This window comes from Filicampus tigris, chromosome 4 (assembly GCF_054856515.1).
Source record: "Filicampus tigris isolate MCC_2025a chromosome 4, RoL_Ftig_1.0, whole genome shotgun sequence".
In the NCBI taxonomy this organism is placed as follows: Eukaryota; Metazoa; Chordata; class Actinopteri; order Syngnathiformes; family Syngnathidae; genus Filicampus; species Filicampus tigris.
Window position 1 is genome coordinate 5236734 of NC_141220.1, and position 24044 is coordinate 5260777.

The window sequence follows — 24044 nt, forward strand, 5'->3', positions numbered from 1 at the left end:
CATGCAACATTTCATTTGCGAGGGGTCCCACACAAGAAATACAACAGATCAGTGAATGCAGAGCAGTGATTCCATTACCTTGACTCTCGACTCATACTCCTCATATTGAAGGTGCTTGATCATGTCTGGGAACCACACAGATAGGCCATAGTAGCTGTAAAAAAACAAACAAACAAACAAAAAAGCAGTGTGACAAAAAAGCAAATGCTTTAAATGCAATGACTGGCAAGTTTTATATGTAGTGGGTGACACTGTGAGCAAACCTGAAAGCCATGCAGAACCAGATGATGGCCATAAAGAGTGTAGCAAACCTCAACTCAGCAGAAAAGAGAGATGCTACGTTCTTTAGAACCTGGGACCAAACACAAATACATATTAGAGAAAATGTACAGCTAGTTAGAGTTTCTAATTGGATCCGTCCACCCCATTTCATACAGTATACTGATTATCCTGGTCAGACTTATAGGGGAAGCTGGAATCTCTCCAAGATGATATAGGGTGAGAGATGAATGATCACTGACACTATTCCACCATAGGGCTGACATATGGGGCTCCTTTTTCTTAGATGGCTCAATTGCTGGCATATGCTAATTTCCATGCAGGCGTAAGGCTCACTGCGCTTGTTGGCCAATTAATTCATTCATCAAAATTCATTCTAAAACAAACAAGCTCCAATCGACATAAACCCTGCCACCCATAAAAAAGGCATCCGTTTGGCACATGTCATGTGCACAGGTTTAAAGTTGTGAGAGATGGCCCCAAAACATTGATAGCTTTCTTATTGTTTATCCGATTTTCAAAAGGTTTGTGTCATTGTTAAACACAGAAACTAATGATAACATATAGTAGTACTATCAACCATTTTTACTGAATTCCAAAGTTAGATTACAGAATGCAGCACACAAAACATACATACCAAAAATAAATTGAGAGCCGAGAATGAGTCAAGTTACCACAGTTTTTAAAATTAATGTCATAATTGTGAATACAAAATACTAGATTATTCAGTGAAAGTTTATTAATAAGATTGCTTTAATCAAAATAATACGATCTGACATTACAAAGACCCCCTTGAAAAAATGCAATAGGGTTCGTTCCACTTGGTAAGAATAGCAAAAATTCCGGTTATTAATACAATCGTGTTGTTTTTCCAGGTCAAAAAAAGTAATGACTAAAGCTAAAAAAAAATAAAAGAATGGATCCACTAGAAACAAGAAATAGAGGATAATAAAACCAAAAATATGAACAATAGTAATAAGCCATTTTCATCATCTCCCCACAATAATTAGCCCACCTAGAGTGAAGGCTTAATATACGAGCGTGGAAATCCAGACTCAACACTGTACCAGTGATTTAGTCTGGTCACAGTCGAGTCAGGTGCATTTCTGAGGCAGGGAAAACGTGAGCAAAAAGACAGCAGAATTAACCAGTCAGTGAAGAGCGGACATGAGGTCAGAAAAGCGACTTGTGGAAGTGGTGGGGAGCAAGGCGACCACATCTTTTGAAATAAATGCTTACAGTGGCATCAGCTGCTGGGGTTTTAATGACTCTATGGACCCTATTTTGGTAGACTGGCGGCCGTGCGCTCGACGTAAAAACGGGTGTAACTTCATTTTCGTGCCAGCGCAAGTCCAGTCTAGCGTGTATGGGGCCGTGTTGTGCCTGTCTGGGCGTGCCGGTGCTTGAAGCAGCCTCACCCCCGACGCACCTGATAATTTGGTGACAGAAAGTAGTCTGCATTCGTGCTGGGACAATGGTCTAGATCAGCGTGTTTGTGAATTTGGAAGACACGCTGCGCCTCACTGGGTGAGCATCTCTACCTGTGCACCTCGCAGTTTGGTGACAAAAAGTAGACTACATTTTAGACTGGCTACAAGGTGGTCTAGTTTGCAGCTCTGTTGGTCTAATGTGATTTTGGGGTATTTATTCGAAGCACAGACAGACACTCCGCTGACGTTTTGTGGTGGACCTCATGTTATTTCATTCAGAAATATGACATCAGCGTGGAACAACCCCTGTGAATCATTGTAGAAATCATGATCATTGAACGAATTGAACTATTGGGGGTGTGGGTCACATATGGATGTACGAGAGGGAGATGCAAGGCGGTCTCCAATTGCCAATCGTCACACCCATGGCTGACTAAAAAAGAGGAGCTATTGCAGTTTGCGTGCCAATGTCATGCACGACCTCCAGGGAGACTAATTTCTGTTTCAGCAATGTCCGGTGCACCGCATACTCGGGCGTGCACTCTGTACCACCTTGATTTTGATGCAAATAAGGGACGCCGCAAGGGCTGACCGGGAAAACCATACGTCCCATCCCACAATGCGCCCCGTTACACCCAATTCTACTGGCGCAATGCCTAGCATAATTGGAAAAGAAAGAAAACTAACTAGTAACTAAATTGCTGTATAATCAATAAATCAGTAAAGTCACTGTTATTTTTTCAATGGAATTATGGAAACATGTCTGCTTGGCAAGATCAACATTACGCAAGCGCACCAATGTAAGGGTTGTGAGACATGATACATTTGTCATCTTAATCTGTAGTCTATCTTAAATTTAAAACATATATACAGTACAGTGGAACTGTACTCGTTGTGATGTACGTACCAGTTTACAGAGTGTAAGTGAGCGGACAGCCCAGCGTTGTACGGCTGTTCCAGTAGCACTTTGAATCTCAATTAACTCATCCTCTGCTGTCTTTGGAGCCTTTATGTGCGTCACCTAAAGAAGGTAAAGGAGAACTATATATGGATCTTATCTTTGTCCCACGACCAATGAAAATTCTTCAACATCTCAAATGGTGTAGTTTTAAATTAAATCTTAAATTAAAAGCAAATTTCAAAGAGGAAATCACACTTTTGAGCCATTGCAGATGCTAATGAGGGTTGTTCATGGTATCACCAACTGTGAAGCATGAACATATCTGTTTGGTCTTGTTTCCTCACTTCTTTGACAAAACTCTGAGGCTAATTATATGCAAATGCTACAATGAAACTACTGTAAATGACAAGAAATAGCGATCAGGATGAACCTCATATCGGTAGCTTTCAGCTAACGTTTGACTTTTCGGCTAGCTTTCCCAGCAACGCATTACGTCACCGCAGCCACTGGCAGAAGCGGCGTGTTGTCAAACATTGATTGCAACCATCTGCCGAGTATTTTTTTTCTCATTTTCAACCTCCATCGAAACTAGTAGCGATCGGGTTCAAATCAAGTCGTTAGCTTTCAGCTAACTTTGGACTCGTATGTGTAGCTTCCACCGTGAGGTATTATGTCACCGGAGCCGCCACGCTATCTACTAAGTATTTTTGCTCTACTTCAACCTATTTTGGCAATGTGACCTATTATATATTTTTGAAAAATCCAGAACACTACATGTTGCCATAATGAGGCTGCGTTCTGAGATTTGCATAACAAAATAACGGACAATGCAAAACAGTCTGCAATTGACTGATATGAAATGCTTACATTGTGATAAAAAATTCTGCTATATCGCCCAACCCTATTTTCATTCATTCATTTTCATAGTGTCATGCTTAACCGTTAACAGATGAACCTGTATTATTTTGCACTTCACTTTATTTTGAACAAAGGCTATAACTCAGCGAGTTATCAGTGTTATTGTGCACTTTTGTTTATGTCTTACAAATGAATCCTAAATTCAGAGTTAATGTTTTATTTTGGGTTTTAATTCTCTATTGTAGAGTGACTGTTCTGCCTTTGGTCAGAAATAAACAAAAGGTCTCTCTCGAAAATTATCTGTCATTGGTGTTATTTTATTTTTATTGTATATATATATATATATATATATATATATATATATATATATATATATATATATATCAAAAGTACATGTAGTATTGATTACTTGGTATCGATATTGGTGAGAATTGAAGCATCGAGTTCTCACAGTGGTGTCGGTCTGAAAAAAAGTATTGAAGATGGAAAAATTGTTTGAAGAATCTGCACTTGACTGTGTGAGAGTTTTCAATGTTGGAACTTTAATGTTGATTTTAACTAAAATTCAAGTCAACCTTTTGTACATTTTGCATACGCACTACTATCCATACGGATACCGCTATTGGATAGCTACAAGGGCTGAAGGACTAATTGCATTTGAGAAAGCAGAATTTTGTAATCATGAAGACTGCAGTGTAAATGGTCATTACTTTAATGACAGTGGAAGGGGAGAGGGGATTGACCGAATACTAAGGTAACACTGCCACGCCCGCTTTATTCCGCATCATATGCTTTTACTCCAGTATTAATAATGCATAACCAATCAGATTTGTTGTAATAAATATTACCGGTAATTGTTGGAACGTGCCTTAGAAAAGGACCTCGAAAAAAAAAATATGAGGAAAAACTCATATCGCAATCGCAATTTTGAGGGGAAAAAATCGTAATTAGATCACTTTCCATAATCGTTGAGCCCTAATAGCTACAGTATTTACTCACAGTGAAGACTTTTTCTGGCTGTCCTTTGGCTCTCCAGTTAGTGTCGTGGACCTGCTTCAGAATCATCCATGCTTCATCGTGCTTGGCATTCTGCTCCAAACACGATCACAATTTTAGCACCAATTCTGCACATTCCGTCCACAGTTGGATTCTTAGTGTTTGTAGATCAGGGGTCTCAAACTCCTGTCCTCGAGGGGCTGCTTTCCTGCATGATTTGAGGTTTCCTCCTGCAACACACCTGATTCAAATGATCGGGATCATTATCAGGCCCCTGCAGAACTTGTTGAAGAGCTGATCATTTGAATCAGGTGTGTTGCAGCTGGGAAATCATGCAGGAAAGTGGCCCTCGAGGACTGGAGTTTGAGACCCCTGTTGTAGATCAATACAAGAAAAAAATGTGCAGACATATTCAATGCGCTTGTATATTTAAAGTAATTTGACACACTATTAATGCCCATTGCTGAGTTTCATAATGAATGCTTTGAGTTGAATTTTTAAGTCATGCATATGGCTGCATTGAAAAAATTCAACATCTATATCAGGGGTTTTCAATCCTGCTCCTGGAGGGCCGGCATCCTGCCTGATTTCCATCTCTCCCTGTTGCAACACACACACCTGATTCAAATGATCAGGATCGTTATCCAGTTATGCAGTTATTGCTGATTATCTGATCATTTGACTCAGGTGTGTTGCAGCAGGGAGAGATGGAAAACAGGCAGAACACCGGCCCTCGACACTCTAAAAACACTTGGGTCAAAAATAACCCAATTTGGGTCAAAAACGGATCGATCCACCAATTGGGTCAATTTGACCCACTCTTTTTTTTTCTTTTTTGTACAAAACAGCCCAGAGTTTGTTTTGTATAAGCGACCTAATTTTGGGCTACTTTTCTGCAAAAACAACCCAGGATGTTGGGTCAAATTGATTCAAGAAGTAGATCGGTACATTTTTGACCCGAATTGGGTTATTTTTAACCCAACTGTTTTTAGAGTGAAATATGAAAAGTTTTGTGAACGTGAGCATGGAGCCGAAACATGGTGGTAGTCTCACCTCAAGCAAGAAGCGAGGACTCTCTGGCATGAATGTTAGTCCGACCAGTGAGGCGATGGCAGGAAGCGCTGCAACCAGAACAAATAACCTCCAACTGTGGAACTGGAACTCTGTGCCCATACTGAACCCCCAACCTATACAAAATAAAGTGTAATGCAAATGATTAAGATTAAGATTATATGACAAGTTGTACTGTACATGTATCTGTAATCACAATACATAGAAATATTAGGGTCTTACCATATCTGGGAATGATTCCCCAGGCAGTGAAAGAGGCATAAATCCCACCAATCATCCAAAACATACATAACCAGGAAAGATGCTCTCCTCGCTTGTCCATCTGGAGGAACTCAGAGAAGTACGAGTAGACAATCGGCACTGTGCCACCGATACTGAAAAATAGATGGACTCTTTTAACTACAGCTGTTTACTTGAAAGAATTATTGGCATACAACTGTTTTCCTCACATAGAAAAAAACAATTTAATACAATTGCATGAAGGAGACACAAGCTGTGATTAAAAATAATAACAATAAATAATGATAATGAAAGTCATGAAAATAACAACAAAGCTTACTTGGACCAGTAGAATACAGTCTCACATGTTTGTATAATTTCAATATCTGGCTAATGCTAAGCCTGACCATGTGTTACCTGCAGATAAATAAATAAACCTAATGATCATTTGCAAATATCATATTTTAAAAACTATATAATTTATCTTGGTCATGTTGATACATTGTCTTGCATGGGCAACGTGAACATTAAGAGTGGCACAATACAGTATGAGGGTATGTTAAGTAGATACCGTTACCTTATGCTATCTTGCTTGTTTATAGTTAGCTTCATATACTATCATTATTATCATCAGTAACAAGATATTATTTAATATCAGTAGTGGCAGCAGGGTGGCCTATTGGTTAGCACATTTGCCTCTCAGTAAAGAGGTTACGGCTTTGATTCTGAGCCAATTCCTTGTGTTTGAATGTTGCCCCGTTGCTTGTGTGCGTTGGACTGGCTTCCCCAGCTCCTCCCCAAAATATAAATGTTAGACTAACTGAAGAGTCTAACTCGCACATAGGTGAGAATGGGAACGATTGTTTGTCTGCAGTGGATGTGCCCTATGATCTACTGTTGACTGGTCCGGTGTACACCCTGCCTCTTGCAAAGAGTCAGCTCGGACAGTGAAGACAAGCAGTATAAAATAGATAGATGAGGTAGTAATACTGCTATAGGGATGCAAAATATATTGAAAAAATATCGATATTACGATATTGGCCCATGCTGTACGCATATCGCAAAGACATGCAATATGTTTCTTATGGAATGGTATGCTTCTATCTGAATTTGACCAAACTTAAATGTGCGTTGCCATCCAATAGTTGAACATTATCTAGGATAGTTACAATTAATTCGCTAAGACTAAATTGAGCATGCTTATTTTGCTGCATGAAAAACATGTCATTCTTTAATTTCATATTAAAAATGTCATTTCTTTAGGTGCATGTTAAATATGGCAATATCGATATTGCTATATTCAACAACCATATCACATATGGTATGTTTTTCCAACATCGTACAGCGTTATACTACTACGTCTACTGTAGTTCAAGAGTAAATTAAAAAATAAGACAAAGCCAGTCTGCAACACCTACCACCACACAGGAATCTCTAACCTAGTTTACATATTATAGAGAAACCATGAGTCGACTCGTATCCACCCACTATATGCTAAATGGACAATAAAATTAGACATATTTGTATGGCCACACGAAGGTTCATGGTTATTGCACACATACAATGAGGCAGGGCATGGCAGACAAGCTACACCTAAAAGACATTTATTGATGTGGTGAAAGCTGTTTGTGGATGGGATCATTTGCGCTGTGCCGTGACCTGATTTCTGAGTGTGTGAATCCCAGAGGACTTGAGTTATTCTCAGCTTAAGCATTGTGCATTGTGCTTGGTCCCTGCAATGAAACACCAGACTGCATACATGGGGCTGTAAATAAATTATATGCGCGTCACAGCACAATGAAAAATAATTTCATATTAAATGTCCAACATCAGATGCCAAACACGCTGAGGCTAGCACAGACAATGTTCGTAGTTCAAGCAGGCAGTGTCGCCAATCCACACTCAACACGAGGACACGGCGTTCAGATTTTATATTTGGCAAAAATGGTTACCTCTATGTAATGGTCAAAGGTAATCACGTAAAGCATGAACATTGGGTGTGTATGTAGAAGAATAAAAAGTCTAAATCATCTGAGTTCTTGATTTTAAAAAAAATGCAAAGGCAACAACACAAGGATGAGCAAAAACAAACATTTGTTACTATGTACTGTATGTGTGTGGTTATAAGTGATTTACCCGATGCCTGACAGCAGCCTGAAGAAGAGGAAGAAGCCATAGTTCTGGGCAAAAGAGGACAGGAAGACGAAGACACAGTCTATAGCTAAGGCCACCACCAAACAGCGTCGACGGCCAACTTTGTCTGCGAGACCACCCCATATGAACGCTCCCACCATCATACTCAGGAAGACAATCAGACCTGCAGACGGAAACAAAAGCATTATAAACTCGAGTAAGAGTTTTTCCTTGCCTCCTTCCTCCAGTGTTTATACATGTGGGGTTTACTTGTTTTTCTGTGAGGAGCATCCATCTAGTCCGGATCGATTTGTAAAATGCTTTGAGCTAACATCTGTTTTGAATTGGTGCTTTGTACACTCAACACAAGTACAAACGCAATACTTTTTTTTTTTGCTCCCATTTTTTATGAGATGAACTCAAAGGCGTAAAACATTTTCCATATATCGTCGCTGTCCTGTGAAAAACACATATCTCCAATTTTGGAAATTTTTAAACTTTTCACATTAATGCGATATAAGGAGATAAGTATTTTTCACAGGACAGCGACGACATACATTATCACAATTTCTCTCAAATATTGTTCACAAACCAGTCTAAATCTGTGATAGTGAGCACTTCTCCTTTTCCGAGATAATCCATCCCACCTCACAGGTGTGCCATATCAAGATGCAGATTAGACACCATGATTAGTGCACAGGTGTGCCTTAGACTGCCCACAATAAAAGGCCACTTTGGAAGGTGCAATTTTATCACACAGCACAATGCCACAGATGTCGCAAGATTTGAGGGAACGTCAACCAGAGCTATTGCTAGTGTATTGAATGTTCGTTTCTCTCCCATAAGCCGTCTCCAAAGGAGTTTCAGAGAATTTGGCAGTACATCCAACCGGCCTCACAACCACGGACCACGTGTAACCACACCAGCCCAGGACCTCCAAATCCAGCATGTTCACCTTCAAGATCGTCTGAGAACAGCCACTCGGACAGCTGCTGAAACATAACCAAAAAATTTCTGCACTAACTGTCAGAAACCGTCTCCGGGAAGCTCATCTACATGATCGGCGTCCTCATCGGCCCTCGACCAGATTCCAGTTTGTCGTCATAGCGGGTGATGTAGTGGTCACTTGAGTGGGCAAATGCTCACATTCAATGGCGTCTGACACATTGGAGAGGTGTTCACTTCACCGATGAATCCCGGTTTACACTGTTCAGGACAGATTGCAGACACTAGCGTGTGTGGCGTGGGGTTTTCTGAGTGCCCAGACCCCGCCCAATAAAACAAAACCGCACCTTTCAGAGTAGCCTTTTATTGTGCGTAGTCTGAGGCACACCTGTGCGCTAATCATGGTGTCTAATCAACATCTTGATATGGCACACCTGTGAGGGGGGATGGATTATCTCGGCAAAGGAGAAGTGCTCACTATCAAAGATTTAGACTGGTTTGTGAATAATATTTGAGAGAAATGGTGATATCGTGTATGTGGAAAAAGTTTTAGACCTTTGAGTTCATCTCATAAAAAATGGGTGCAAAAACAAAAGTGTCACATTTATATTTTTGTTCAGTGTAAATCAAATGTCATTGACTTGGCTGACGTTAAACGCATGTTATATTCACCCTGTTTGACATGATATCACATATGCATGGCAGATGCAAAAAGACAACTAAGGGGACATAGGAAATTAATTATTTCGGGAGCGCCATTTACCCTTTTTAGTGGATAGCTCTGAGATGAACTGAGACATGACATCTTTTAGAGTGAAGACTGTGAAGAAATAAAAGTAAAACCTGCAATACTGTATCTCATAACCCTTCACATTTAAAAAAAATATATATTGCTTGTAAAGCTTGTATAACAGGGCAAATGTACTGTTCCCTAAAAATATTGTGAAACTGACTCAAATTTTATATTTTGCCGCAAATCCAGTGGCCAAGAATCAGCCACTTGTGAAATCTTGGAGCAGGACCCAGTCAAAAGCTTCACCGACACCATGTTAAGGCATCCACACAGACATCTCCAGTACACATAAAACCCCACAGTCTCTTAGTAACCCCTTTTGGAGAAAACTTCATGTTGCAGTCAAGCACTTAGATTTGACTGTTTATGATTTAAAACCCTTTGTCAAAAGGCAGTAGTGTTATCCACTCAGCCATCCATCGCATCTTGTCAGCTACAACTTTGCCGCAAGGTTAATTTTCAACCACCCCCGCAAGGTATAGCGTAACCTAATATTGCTAACTGGAATATATTGTTTGATGTTGGGAGACTACATGTCACGTCTTTTATCACCACTAGACTGCTAAACAGAGATTGAGTGTGAATTTACGTGATGTGATTATTGTGTGAAAATGTGCACAAATAATTAAATATATAACAGGCAAGCGTAATGCATGTCCTTAGTTCCAGCGGTCCGTCAAATGCACCGCTCACTCGTTGGATCTGCCGCCCCCAAGTTTGATCGCAAAATGATTTACATGAAAATATTTAGATAGACGCGGGCAAAATGTCATTTTACATCATCTTTGGCAAACTTAGGTGTTGCTGCCAGACTTTTGGACTTCATGTGAAACATTCATCAACAGGTGGTGAGGGGTGTGGGGGGTTGGGTGGAGTGGTGCAAATGCATCCAATTATTCAAAGGAATAATCAGTAGCATAATTGACTCTAAAAAGATTTGATAGTGAGAGCATTTTTCAGCTGTGGGAGCGCAGTGATTCCTGCCTTAGCATAGGATTGAACCAGAGACTTTCTTTTGCGCCTCAAAGGGGAACGTCACATTTATTGTATGACTTCAGACAACAGGGTAGTGTACAACCATTTTTTCTTCACTTTTCTTTTAAATGTATTAAATCATTTAGTTTGTAAATGTTTTTAAATGTTTTATTTTTAATTATGCAAAGCACATTGATTTACCTTGTGTATGAAATATGATTTGTAAATAAAGCTGTCTTGCCTTGTCTTTCCTAAACTGGTTGCCAGTCATTTGCAGGGCACATACAGAAAAAACAACTGTTCACATCTATCAACAATTTAAAGCAACACGGTGTCATATGTCAGTTTTTGTTGATTATGGCGGCGCCATGTGGACAAAAGCGGTGATGTTTTGACAAAAATCAACCACATTTCCCATGCATGCCAGCGCGTAGTGTCGTGAAATCCTGAGACGTCCTTATAGCGAAAGGAGGAAGTGAGTATGCCATAAAGCAATTCGGGACGTTTGTATTTTTTGGTGTGCCACGGTTGATCCCGTCCTCCTCAAAGTTGCTTTGTGCCAGTAAAAACGATACAGACCCCCTCAGGGTGTTAAGTCCCATTCAACTACTGTACTTGTAAGTCAATGTTTCAGCAAAAGAGTTGTGAAAAACATGTATTAAGGTCGATTTCTTGCCCAGTGCTGCTTTAAAGTCTTCACTGAGAAAACATGCATGTTTTGTGGATGTGGGAGGAAAATACACAAAAGAACAGGGAGAACATGCAAACTCCAAACTCCACTCCATGCAAATGTTCCAGCAGAGATTTGAAGCCATATCTTCTGACTGTGAAGCAGGTGCGCTGTTCCACTATTCATTTCCTCAAATGACTCAAAGAGTTGTGTGCACTTAAATAATACACTTGATCTATTTGTTGCATAAGACTAACTATGGAACACGAGACCAGTGTGCAGGTGGTCATACGCTCTAAAAACAGTTGGGTTATTTCACCAGTAATGTTTTATGTTGGGTCAAAAATCAACCTTACATGCCCATACACAGGTGCCTGATGTACACTTTAATGAAGTATGACTGCCGGCCATGACAGCCACTGACATACGTCTACATACGCAGCATCGTGGTCAAGTCAACGACACTTTTGACATTTGGATTTCTTCATCTATCACACCGTTTTGGTAAGTACTTCACACATTGTAATCTTTTGAAAACGAGTTGCCTTGTAAATGAGTGTGTGTGTTGGACAGGATGAGGGCTGGAATTGTAAGAAAATAAATAAAAAGGCATTAGTCTGCCGTCATTGTAGGATGGGACACTTCACAAGAACTGTGCGTTCTCCAAATAATGTTCCATATTAACTTTATGTGTTTACTGTAATCCACAGGAACATTTTTATGATTACCAGAGTGGTTCTGGTTACCTTGCTTGGAGTTGGAAAACTGTTGAGCGCAACTCTCTGACCTCAAGAGGTCAATATAGCTCAACGCACTTTTCAAAATAGACCCACAACTCATCACAGCACATGTGAAAGTGTGAGACAGTTGTCTGGTGATGACCGCAAGGAAGCAAGTCTTGGTTTAAAGAACTGAAATAAATTGTATACCATTTTACAAATTCATCTATCTCATGGACTGATTTGCATTTCCTGGCTGACAGCCAATCAGATGTGATTGTCACTGACACCACTTTGCAGACTGACCTTGGTGGCTTATTTATTCAATTCATATCTAAAAAGCACCATGAAACAAAATATACGAATTGATACAATTCTAAACAATACTTTTTAATTTAGATTTGTTCTCACTTCCACCGTGAAAGTGCTGAACAAAATTCTGGACACATATGAATTCTACTTTATGAAACCATAACTGAGGACCGCACAACAAACAATGACCTCCCTGCCATGTTAACATACAGATATCACCAAGTAGGCTGAGATGAAAATTAACCTCCTTGTGACCATGGCACATGCATAAGGGCTGATTAGTGAGCCATAATAAAATCCATTTCCTCCCTTGCTAAATTGGGCCCTTTTTTTTATCATACCCATCACCCCCTACTGTTATTGTTGCTGAAATTATGTCAACATCAAGAATGAAGTGCTTGAAGATAAAGACACACTTTTTTAACTTTCACTTGTTGTTATTAGCACATTTGTGGGGAAGGGGCAGTATCCTTAGCGTTATAAATAAAATAAATAAATAAAATAGTGGAATAACCCAATTATTTGCATTTTTTTGACCCAATTTCTTGTGTTCATTTAACCCTTAATTTTGGGTCAAAATGGAATAAGCCAATTTGTTGTGTTCATTTAACCCTAAAAGTTGGGTCAAAACTGAATAACCCAATTTTTTGGTTCAAATTGACCCAAGTCTGGGTTCTGTCCTTTTTTAACACAACAGTTGGGTCAAATTTAACCCAAAACTAGTTATTTTTGACCCGACTGTTTTTAGAGTGTACAAGGGGGGGAGCTCTGGCTGTGACTATTCACATCATGATCATTATTTTTATGCTGCATACACATTGAATGAATATACGACAACACATTTCATATGAATAATAGCGTCAGTGTCCGGACTCCAATTCAGAACATCTAATCTACAACCGAAATGGCTCTTGGTGGCTGCACTGCAGCACTCTTCTTACTCCACCCATATTTTTTCACAACACATCTCCATTTCCCTTTCGCATTCACTGCTCTGCTTATTCATTCAAACACTCACATTCTCTCTCTATCCCCCTGTCTGCATTTGACTGATATTTGTTTTCTCGTTTCTGCTGCTGTTTATTGTTATTTCTCACTCCTCTCCCAGCGGAGTTTGTTTGGTTGTTTGGCCTTCATCCCACTAAATCTTTGTTCTCACAATTTTGGAAATGTCACATGTACAAGTATGTGCTTCCACTTCTAATCATTTCCTGCATAACCTGTAGAATACAAATTAGCAACTTGAGTAAACCCTTAATATGCAAAGGCGCCAGGGGCGCTCGTCGCCGTTCACGCTCAGTACTTCGCCATCCGCACCCCGTGTGTGGAGGCATTTTTTGAGCGCCGCCGCGTATCAAACATGTGTGATATTTTTGGTATTATGTGTGTGGAGCACACCGAACACGCTATTATCCACGGCACATGCCTTCTTCATACACCAATATATATAAAGGACAAGCACAAACGGGCCAAAGCAATGAAAGAGATCGCTTTTAGCCTCTCTCAACAAGGTACGTATATCGGTCACATGATCCCAAACACATGATCAACGCAACTTTAAGCAACTGTGCCAACGGCGAGTAGTGTGCGGAGAACAGTGCCATCAAGAGACAACCGTGCCAGGCTCAATTTTTTTTTTCTTGTGGAGCCATTTTGCGAATCAATAACTTCATTTGGAGAGCAACTTTGTGTTTTTGTCAAGCATTTTTCCCCCCCAGGGACCTGCAGCAAACAATAAAACTATGACAATAGAACGAGTGAACAATTGTTTTTCTTTTTTTAATAAAAATCAACAGTTTTTGTTTCTTAAATTCACATTACAACAAACTACATTTTGTGAGCAAAAATACATCAACTGACTGACTAATTTTGAGAACATTATTGTGTAGACAAAGTAAAAATGACAAGTCTCTTTTATGAAAACAAATGAGTAACATTACATATACATACATATATGTATATATAATATAAATATATATATATATATATATATATATATATATATATATATATATATATATATATATATATATGTATATATATATATATACATACATACATATATATGTATATACTAGGGACGAGATGAGACAAAAATCCCACGAGATGAGATGTCTCACGAGATTGAGTCCGCGAGAACGAGACGAGACGAGAGTTTTGCTAAATTTCGAATATAAAGAAATACCTAATGTAATTTTTTCGGTTTGCAAATTTTTTTTATCGAACAGACTGCAAGAAAATTAGTCATCCAGCTCTAAAGTGCAAATGCAAACAGGAGTCACTTTCATAACATGCTCTCAAATATTGCTGCAATAACAGCTAAAGCTGATATCTTTCCTCTTATTGAATATTTTGACAAAATCCAACTGTGCTCGTGGGGCAGTAACTCACTTGTATATAGTGTTTTATGTTAATTTATTGGCTCTATTTATTTATATTTTTATTTATATTTTATATATTTGTTAATATATATTGATATATTTATTAATAGATGTATCACTGCCTCTTATTGTTTTTTATTCATTGTATTGTTTTTAAAGTGCTTTGTTACAGCTCTAGCTGTTATGAAATGCGCTAAATGAATAAAATTGTATTGTATTGTAGAGTTCAACTTGTTTCTCAGTCGATATTCAACAAGAGGAATGTCACTGCGTCTGTGTCAAGATTTCTGCAACTCGTCGTAGTTCTGGGCTCCTCAGAGCCGCAGATACGCAGATGTCCCCCAGGGATAATGACAAGGCTTGTTTTTTCAGTTTTTCAGTCAGATAGAGATTCCGCCCCCACATCATCAAACTGCCTCCAACAAAAGATGTTAAAGCGGAAGTCAACCCCCAAATTTTCTTAACAACAATACTTTCTATGCGCTAGTCGTAACACAGCATTCCAATTAATATTGCGTTTGTGGCATATGAGTTAAGCTGTAAAATCCACTAATTTTAGTCAATCTCAGAGGCGGCCATTTTGTCACTTGCTGTCAACTGAAAATGACATCAGAGTTTCTCAGGGTTCAGGTAACGACCAATCATAGCTCAGCTTCAGAGAACAGGTGAGCTGATTGTTCATTACCTGAGCCCTGAGCAACTGTGATGTCATTTTCAGTCGACTGAAGTTACAAAATGGTCGCCCTCTTGAGATGGCTAAAAATGGGTGGATTTTGCTGCTTAACTCATAACAACATATTCCACAAACACAATAATCAGAATGCCGTATTTAGACTAGTGAAGGTGCATAAAACATATTATTGCAAATTGGGGGGTTGACTTCCGTTTTAAAGATGCAATCAGCCTAGCAAGTTTTTCATGGGCACAACTAACAGACTGAGCTCTGCTGCTCACCCCACAAATGTACCGTTCTTTATATTTGTGGCACCATTTAAAGCACCAGTTTACCGAGATGTCATGCCTGTTCAATTACTGTTTTCAGCTGCAAATTTCACTACTTGCAGCTTGTAGTCTGCAGAATATGATTTTTTTGGAGGGCGGGCATTTTTCTGTCATTCTCAATTGTCTTTGTAAGCTAACGTTTACTTTTTAAGGAGTAGGAGATATCGGTGCGTAAGTCTAGAGTGCCCTCTTGTGGCTGTCTGTGAAATTACATATATTTTTTCCATGTATGAATCGCTCCGGGGAAAATACGGTACATATTCTGTATATGCCATAACTAAAGGCCATAATGTGTGCATAAATCGGAAAAGGCAGCTGCACCATTTTCAGCCTGCGTACATTCTCTCGTCCACTCAAATCAGTTATTTACACACCCACAAGCCAGGTATACAACCTGGGTGGATCAACCCTAAAATCTAGGCCTTGCCTGTCATATTTGGCCCTGCACACAGCATGCTGGCATTGTCCATGGACACTTTTCCTCTTCCACACTCCAGAGGCTGTAGTAAGAACAGCGCTCCACGTTGCACGTTTTGATTCAGTTAACAGCCTGCTGACAGCCCAGCGGCAGCTGACTCATGCTGACAGACAGGACACACCTGGCCATTAACACTCACCCTCCTTCACTGACTGGCCAACGGCCGCAATTTGTCCCTACCGCATTATAGTTATGTCAGAATGCCGACATATTGGCAGAAAATATCAGCGGACTTTTTTGAACCTCTGTGATTGCAGAGCTTTCTGCACCAAACATTCTGCTCACTATTACAACAACTACAGTCATCGTAATGGCGCAAAGGTGAGTTCAATTTTGAATCATTCATTTTTATTTGCTTCTATGTTAGTCGTCAAATATAGATAAGCGACTCACCCACGCTCTATGGTGCAAGGAAGTTTGCAAGGTTGCGCAGAATGCATAGAACAGCAGGCAGTCCTCCTTTCCATTCATGGACCTCCAAAAATACGTTTAGTCATACGTACAGTATTCTAAATAACTTTTATTGGATTTATTTCATACCTAATTAAAAAAATACGTGCTCTCCTTCAAAATGTTGAGTGTTAGACGGAGGGATGCGCATGTCTCAATTTTGATGACACATCTGCTATTGAAGGTATTTTATGTAAAGTTTGCTATAATTTGCAAATGGATTGACTTGACATTGATGACATTCACAAGTCTCTGGAAAACTTGATACACTATGATTTACAGCCAGCCTGAGACTTCCATGAGTCATGCCTCTTAGGTGGTTGCCCACACATTTCCAGGTTACTAACAAAGGATGTGTCAGCAGTTTGGATGGGAAAATACGCTTAGCTGGAAGGTGTGCAAACTTGGCACATAAAGAAACAATGTTAACAACAATTGTTATTATTATTAAGACACCAACAAATGTTCTAAATTATGGAAAACGAGCACAATATGTCAATGCATAACATACCATACACCTGTAATGTAGCAACACTGAATCGTGGATGTGGACAATATCAAACAGCATATATAGCAGGTAAACCAGTATCAAATCAGGAAGCCAGTCAGTCTTACCCAGCATCCCTTTCTCTGCATTGGACAGGCACAGGTCCTTTTCGGCAGATGGCAGAACAAAGGCAACCACAAAACATTCGACCCCATCAGCCATGAGAGCTAGGCCCAGCACCATGAAGAGCGTCCACTGGAACTTCCCGTGGCCACAATCTTCCATGATATCCTCATACTGTTCCGATAACTCCTGAAGTTCTGAGAGTGCGCCGCCAGCTCGAGATTTCGCCCTGAGATTGCACAGGAACGAAAGCAATTCTTAAGGTTGAATCACTCCCTATTGAGCTCACATTAGCTTAAAAAGGATACATGATGTTAATTGGACAGAATGACTATTAAAGCTACTATAACAAGACGCCAATTAGATCTCTTCCGACGCTGTAGCCCCCAGGCTGTCATTTTTCCATAACATCAAAATGTTATACTCTATCAGGATTTTATTACCGCAACTGGTACTGCTTTAATTTAACATGAGTTCAACTGAGCATGAGAGTCCATCCGGAAAGTATTTACAGCGCTTACATTTTTCCATCTTCTTCCAAACCGCTTATCCTATATAGGGTCGCGGGGAGTTGCTGGAGCCTATCCCAGCCGTCAATGGGCGAAGGCAGACTACACCCCGAACTGGTCGCCAGCCAGTCACAGGGCACACTTACATTTTTCCACATTGTCTTATATTACAGCCCTATTTCAAAATGGATTACATTTATTTTATCCCCCTCATTGCTACACACAACACAACATCCCATAATGAAAGTGTTTTGGGAGATTTCTGCAATATTTTACATGTACTTATGGCATATTTGTCAGCAATAAGTCTCGAGTATTTTTGAATATGATGCCAAAAGCTTTTCATTTTGTCATTATAGCATGTTGAGTGTAAAAAGCAAATTTTCCACTTTGGAATGAGGCTGTAACATAAAATGTAGAAAAAGTGGACCGTGAAAACTTTATGGATTCTCGTTAAAGGGGAAGTCAATACTGTCGACTGTAAATGACATCACAACTGCTCACAACGATCAATCACGGCTCAGATTCAGAGAACAGGTCAGCTGTGATTGGTCGTTGTAAGCAGTTGTGATGTCATTTTCAGTCGACAGAAGACAAAATGGCCACCCCCGGAGATGGCTAAAAACAAGTGCATTTTGCTACTTAACTTATATTCCATAAACGCAAAATTAATCAGAATGCTGTGTTTCAACTAGTGGGTCTGCTGGGAACATATTCTTGAAAAAAATATGCTTGGGTTGACTTCCGCTTTAAGTATCCACTGAAGCAGAGGCACCATTGTTTATATAGTTGCCACATCATTTTCTTGAAAATATCACACATCAGTTTATAGGACACAGCATTACGTACTTCAGGTGAAAAAGAATTGAGCCCATGGCAGCTATGTGAAGTACAAAATTACTATTGATTCAAAGTTAAGATATTGGAAATGTGTTTATTATTTACACATGTACTGTATACAGTATCATTAATGTGCACTGATTTTAATGAGAAGTGTCTCTAATATTCCCCCGTTAAGATTTTTTTTCATTAAAGGGAGAAATCAACCCAAACACATTTTTTTCAAGAATATGTTCCCAGCAGGCCCACGAGTTGAAACACGGCATTCTGATCAATATTGCGTTTGAGGAATATGAGTTAAGCAGCAAAATCAACCCCTTTTTGGCCATCTCAGGGGGCGGCCATTTTGTCACTTCTGTCGACTGAAAATGACTTGACAACTGCTCAGGTAATGACCAATCACGGCTCAGCTTCAAAAAACCGGTCAGCCGTGATTGGTCGTTACCTGAGCCGTGAGCAGTTGTGATGTAATTTGCAGTCGACATAAGTGAAACTTGAGCATGAAACTCGAGCATCTTTGCCTATTCTGTCAACTCCGTTGGTGTCCTGTTGCTTTAAATATTGCTGCCATAAAGAATTGTGGGTCACATCCAAAATTAATTTCCTTTCCTATCCTATCCGAGCGAGATGACCCAGAAGTACTTGGAGAATAGACTCGCTCGAATCCTACAAATGCTTAGGCGTTCTCTTTTTTTTAAGTGGCTTAACAGCAGCTACATTCAGGATTTTGGGAAACTCGCCTGACTGAAGTGAGCAATTGATTTGCTGCTACTCAGCACACATTTCACAATAGCTTTGAAAAAGTCAGATGGTATTGAGTCAAGACAGCTAGTTGATGGTTTCAGCTGCTGAACTGTTTCCGCAAAAGTGTTTGATGTATCAAATGCTGACATGGTGATTGAGTTATTCCTCTGGGTTTTAGGTTTCGCATCATTTTAGGGACCTTGCTGATTTGTGATGATATTTGACCTAACATATTGTTCTGTGTGACTGAAAAAGCAAGCAAATTTAATGTGTTTATCTGTTGAGAATTTCGGTGCTATTTGATTTGGGGGATTAGTGACTTTATCAACCACAACAAACAGAGTGTGCTCATTGATGGGTTCCGTTACCAATGATTTAAGAAATGTGTTGCTGTCTAGCTCTTAGTAACTCTTACAGTCATATATTCTTTTTAAATGAAAAAAAAAAAAATCATATCATTGCACTGAATTGAATTACATTTGTTTGCCCGATGTTTCGCCATGAGAGTGCGTCGTGATGTGTCTCACCTTGCAGCTCTCTGCGCAGCCTTCACCTCATCAGGGTGTGGTATACCTTGGTATTCTCCTTCATACATTTGGTCTTCTTCATCATGACCTTCAGTCACGTCACTGGCAGCATCCTCTTCCTGGGGAGGGTATTCTGCCTGGTAACCATATCCATCATGACCACCTCCATCACCTTCTCCATAGGTTCCATAGCTATCGCCGTCACTTTGGTGGTATATGTTGTTTTGGTAGCGTTCGGCCATCCTGTCGGGTTCTACCTTCTCTCTCTGCTGACAAACCAACTGGAACAAGTGGAAAGTGTCCGTCTGCCTATGTGATTTGTGAGAATAATCAGCAGCCTTTGATGTTTTAAGGGTGCAAACTGTCAACTTTCAGTTATAGCATGATGAGTAAATTGCTTTAAAATATCCGTTGGTCACAATTACTGCACTTGTTGTTTTCTTGTCGTGAGTGTGTAATAATGCATGCCTGAATGTCTTAAGGCCTGATGTCAATTGCTTCAGTGATGCAGTGATGGATTCAGGGGACTAAAAGCGTGTCTCCAATATCCAAACCTAAAGACAGTGGGAAAAAAAAGGTTCAGTTAGTTCTCAGATCACAGTGAGCTTTCCCACATCTTTACGCTACATTTACAATATTGTTTGTGGGTGCCACAACAGCTCTATTTGACAGAAAACCACTTGGCGCTGTGGGATTTTGATCATTTTTTTCCCCTCTGTATTCAAGTTTTGCTATGGTTTCTCATCGCAAGCTATCACGGGTTATGGGGGGGATGGGGCTGCTTAGTCACGGAGGCCCAAATGCACAATATGGTTCGGCCCTGGTTAACCACAGATTCACGTACCTTTCCTAGACTTAGACTTCACTTTATTGATCCCTCGGGGAAATTAAAATTCCAGCAGCACATGACAAGAGCACACGATAGAACAGCAGCGCACAGGTGATAAAATGGGCAAATATAGCAAATATACTTTGCAAACACACAAAGTTAAAATATGAATATAAGGGGATGTATGGCTATAAGTGAAATACGGTTATATTGTTGTTACTCCGCACAGTTAAGTTATTGCATCAGAGGAAGGGTGCCCAAGGAAGTGTGAATGGGAGTGACTGTCCTCAATACTCTATCGCCTATTTCCCCACCCCGAGTGAGGAGTTATTGAGTATGATGACATGATGGACAAAAGAGTTTTTGCACCTGTTGGTCCCGCTCTTGGGAAGCCCTACTAACCCTTCCTATTCTGATGGTTGGCGCTTACAATTCTAACCCTGTGTCAAGGCGACAGATGAAACATGGACGCTGGACCACTTTGGAGCATGGGACTGATATTGGTCCAGTAAATAAATAATCCTCGACTGTACACCATGAATAACATCATCAACATACTGAAATTAATTTTCACACATGGCAAACATTTATTTCGCTGATAATCCACTAATTGATTTCAGTGCAATGCACTGCAGGCAGTTAATAAAGGCGGCTCCGTGGTAACGCAGATGAAAACAGTAGTCTTGCTTTTTAAAAGAACCCAACACAACAAGTAAGTCGGTACTTGACCAGGTTAGGGACGATTGGAGGGATGGACAAAACCTCCCTTCCCTCCTTGCTTAGTCCATCCTTTTTAAAAGACTTCTGATTCTCTGTCCATATGCCCATCCCTGTCCCTTACATATTGTCAGGTCGCACCAAAATTGTTTAGTGGCGGATAAAATTCATTTGTGGAATCCCGCCACTGATAAATGTATCCGTGGGAAACACTGAATACAGTACCTGTGTTGGAGGGAGTATTCTAACGTGTGCGCCTGCATGAACGCAACCACCTTAAATTCTAACTCACACAAGCTGAAAAAATGTCACGTGTGACCATTTTGGGTGCTGTCTCAAGATCTGATTTAGGATCTTCAAAGAACCTAACTTTGTATGTTTTGCATTGTGGGAGGAAGCAAACAAGACATTTATTTCGACTAAAATTGATTAGAATTGCTGGGATTGGCTGGCAACCAGTTCAGTGTGTACCCCGCCTACTGCCTGAAGAAATCTGGGATAGGCTCCAGCACTCCCACGACCCTCCTGAGGATAAACAGTTCAGATAATGGATGGATGAATCATTAGAATTGAAGAAATTCACAAAACTTCATTTTGTGGGCTCAAAGCCTAATTCACAAATGGTGATGATGCAATAATGCTCAGAATTTGTGTTGTTTGAATGGACTCACTCAAGGGGCAGTCTAGTTCTACTGGTTTGTACGTTGTTCATATTCAAGTAAAGCATTTAATAGAAAATTCTACTCTACACATTGTCAGTGTGCATGGACAAACTCTCCAGAAACATCATTGACAGGACATGACTGCACACAAGACACTGTATACTGTGTTTTATCTTATAATTGCATATAGAATGTCATTTTCACTCAGTCATTCATATGTGTGTAGAGTTGTACTTAATACAATTAAAAGTTCACTAAAAATGGAAATAAATATGAGATTTGTAAGCATGAATATGTCTCAGAATTTTTTATAGTACTGTTTTATAGTATAGTCATTTCGTTAGTGTCTGTATTTGGGATTAAATGTGCATGCAAGATTAAATTTGGTCCCAGTGGGAAAATATACCAGATGAATATGAAAATATTTCTGTAAGAACAACAAAATCCATTCTCTTTGCTGTTTACCCATGTGTTGTATTTTGCAATCCACAGTTTTTGTTTGTTGTTTACCTACCTATTTTATTTCTTCAAAGCAGCCAATAATAACAAGCCCAGAAAATAAAAACGCAATAATGACTTCTCGGAGTGACAGCTAACCAGCAGTGAGCCAACCTTCCAACAACATGTATACAGGCTATTTGCTACTGACAGATGGGCAGCAGGAAATTAAATTCTTGCTGCTTCATCAGTTCACCATTGTTGCACAGCCAAGCCTTATCTGCCCTCCATCTTTGAATCACACACATAATTAATCTGATAGACTCAGTAACATGCACTGTGGATTTCAACCATTTGTAAAAGTGTAATCAGATCATTTTCTGATTCCAAGAATGTCCAAGAATTCCCAAACGTATGTTTTCATACATGAGCAAGTTAATAGAATTGAATTGCCTTAAAAATTCTGAAAGTAAAAACATGACTTGATCACAAAAGGTTATCAATAAATCTAAGTAAAACACAATTAATTATATATGGAAATGTCAAAACAGTAAACCACGTAATCTTACAAATAGAAGGTGTAGATATAGAAAGAGTAGTAGAGATTAAATTCCAAGGGTTAATTGTCAACAATAAAATCAGATGAAAACCGCACATTAAACATGTCAGATCCAGACTTTCAAAACGCATTTCCATTTTATCATAAGTAAAACATCTTCTCAACCAGAAATCATTACACATCTTGTACTCCTCTAGTATTACAATACATAAATGATTTTTCTGAAGTCATGTGTGGAGTTGCATGTTCGCCCCGTGCCTGTGTGGGTTTTCTTTGGGCACTCCGGTCTCCTCCCACATTCCAAAAACATGCATGGTAGGTTGATCGATCACTCTGAATTGCCCCTAGGTTTGATTGTGAGCGTGTATGTCTGTTTGTCTCTGCGTGCCCTGCGATTGGCTGGCAACCAGTTCGGGGTGTCCCTCGCCTACTGCCAAAAGACAGCTGGGATGGGCTCCATCACGCCTGCGACCCTCGTGAGGACAAGCGGTATCGATAATGGATGGATGGATGGACATTCACCACACAAATGCACTGTTTCTACAATCTAAAATTCTCAAATTGAGAATTTTAAAACAATGAGGACGGACAGGGTCGGAGGACGATTCTTTTTATGAATAAGGGTGGAGGGATGATGACGGCAAGGGTGGCTAGGTCGCAGGCAGATGATGAGGACGGACCGGCAAAAACTCAAATATGCAAACAAGCTTCTGCTCATGCTGATCAGCCAGAAGGTGTTACTGAGTTCCAACTGAAAGAATATAGTTTGGAAAATAACCTCCAGCCATGTTCTGTAAAAATGAGATGAAAATGTTCCACCTATTTCGCATTAAGAAACTCTTATCGTTAAACAACTTTGTGGGTCGAACAACCTTTGTTTGTACTGTATGTAGTGTACCAAAAGAAGTCTATTTTTTATTCTTCGTCTGTTTTTCTGCTTCAGCATCATTAATTAGCGGCTTGAGAGATGAGTTTTGTCTGGAACAGATGCTCAGTC

At 39.8% G+C, this 24044-nt stretch overlaps 1 protein-coding gene across 1 annotated transcript in view; it reads right to left on the minus strand.

Moving 5' to 3' along the window:
- Nucleotides 1-24044, minus strand: part of LOC147148270 (synaptic vesicle glycoprotein 2B-like) — a 53204-nt gene that overhangs the window by 21481 nt on the left and 7679 nt on the right. The window contains exons 2-10 of the mRNA XM_086028255.1: nt 19843-20396; nt 17228-17451; nt 7891-8071; nt 5758-5909; nt 5518-5651; nt 4468-4557; nt 2617-2730; nt 264-352; nt 79-154 (exon numbers count right to left, since the gene is read on the minus strand). Of these exons, the coding sequence (XP_085884381.1) occupies nt 79-154; nt 264-352; nt 2617-2730; nt 4468-4557; nt 5518-5651; nt 5758-5909; nt 7891-8071; nt 17228-17451; nt 19843-20084 (1302 nt within the window). The 5' untranslated portion in view covers nt 20085-20396. The remainder of the gene's footprint in view (nt 1-78; nt 155-263; nt 353-2616; nt 2731-4467; nt 4558-5517; nt 5652-5757; nt 5910-7890; nt 8072-17227; nt 17452-19842; nt 20397-24044) is intronic.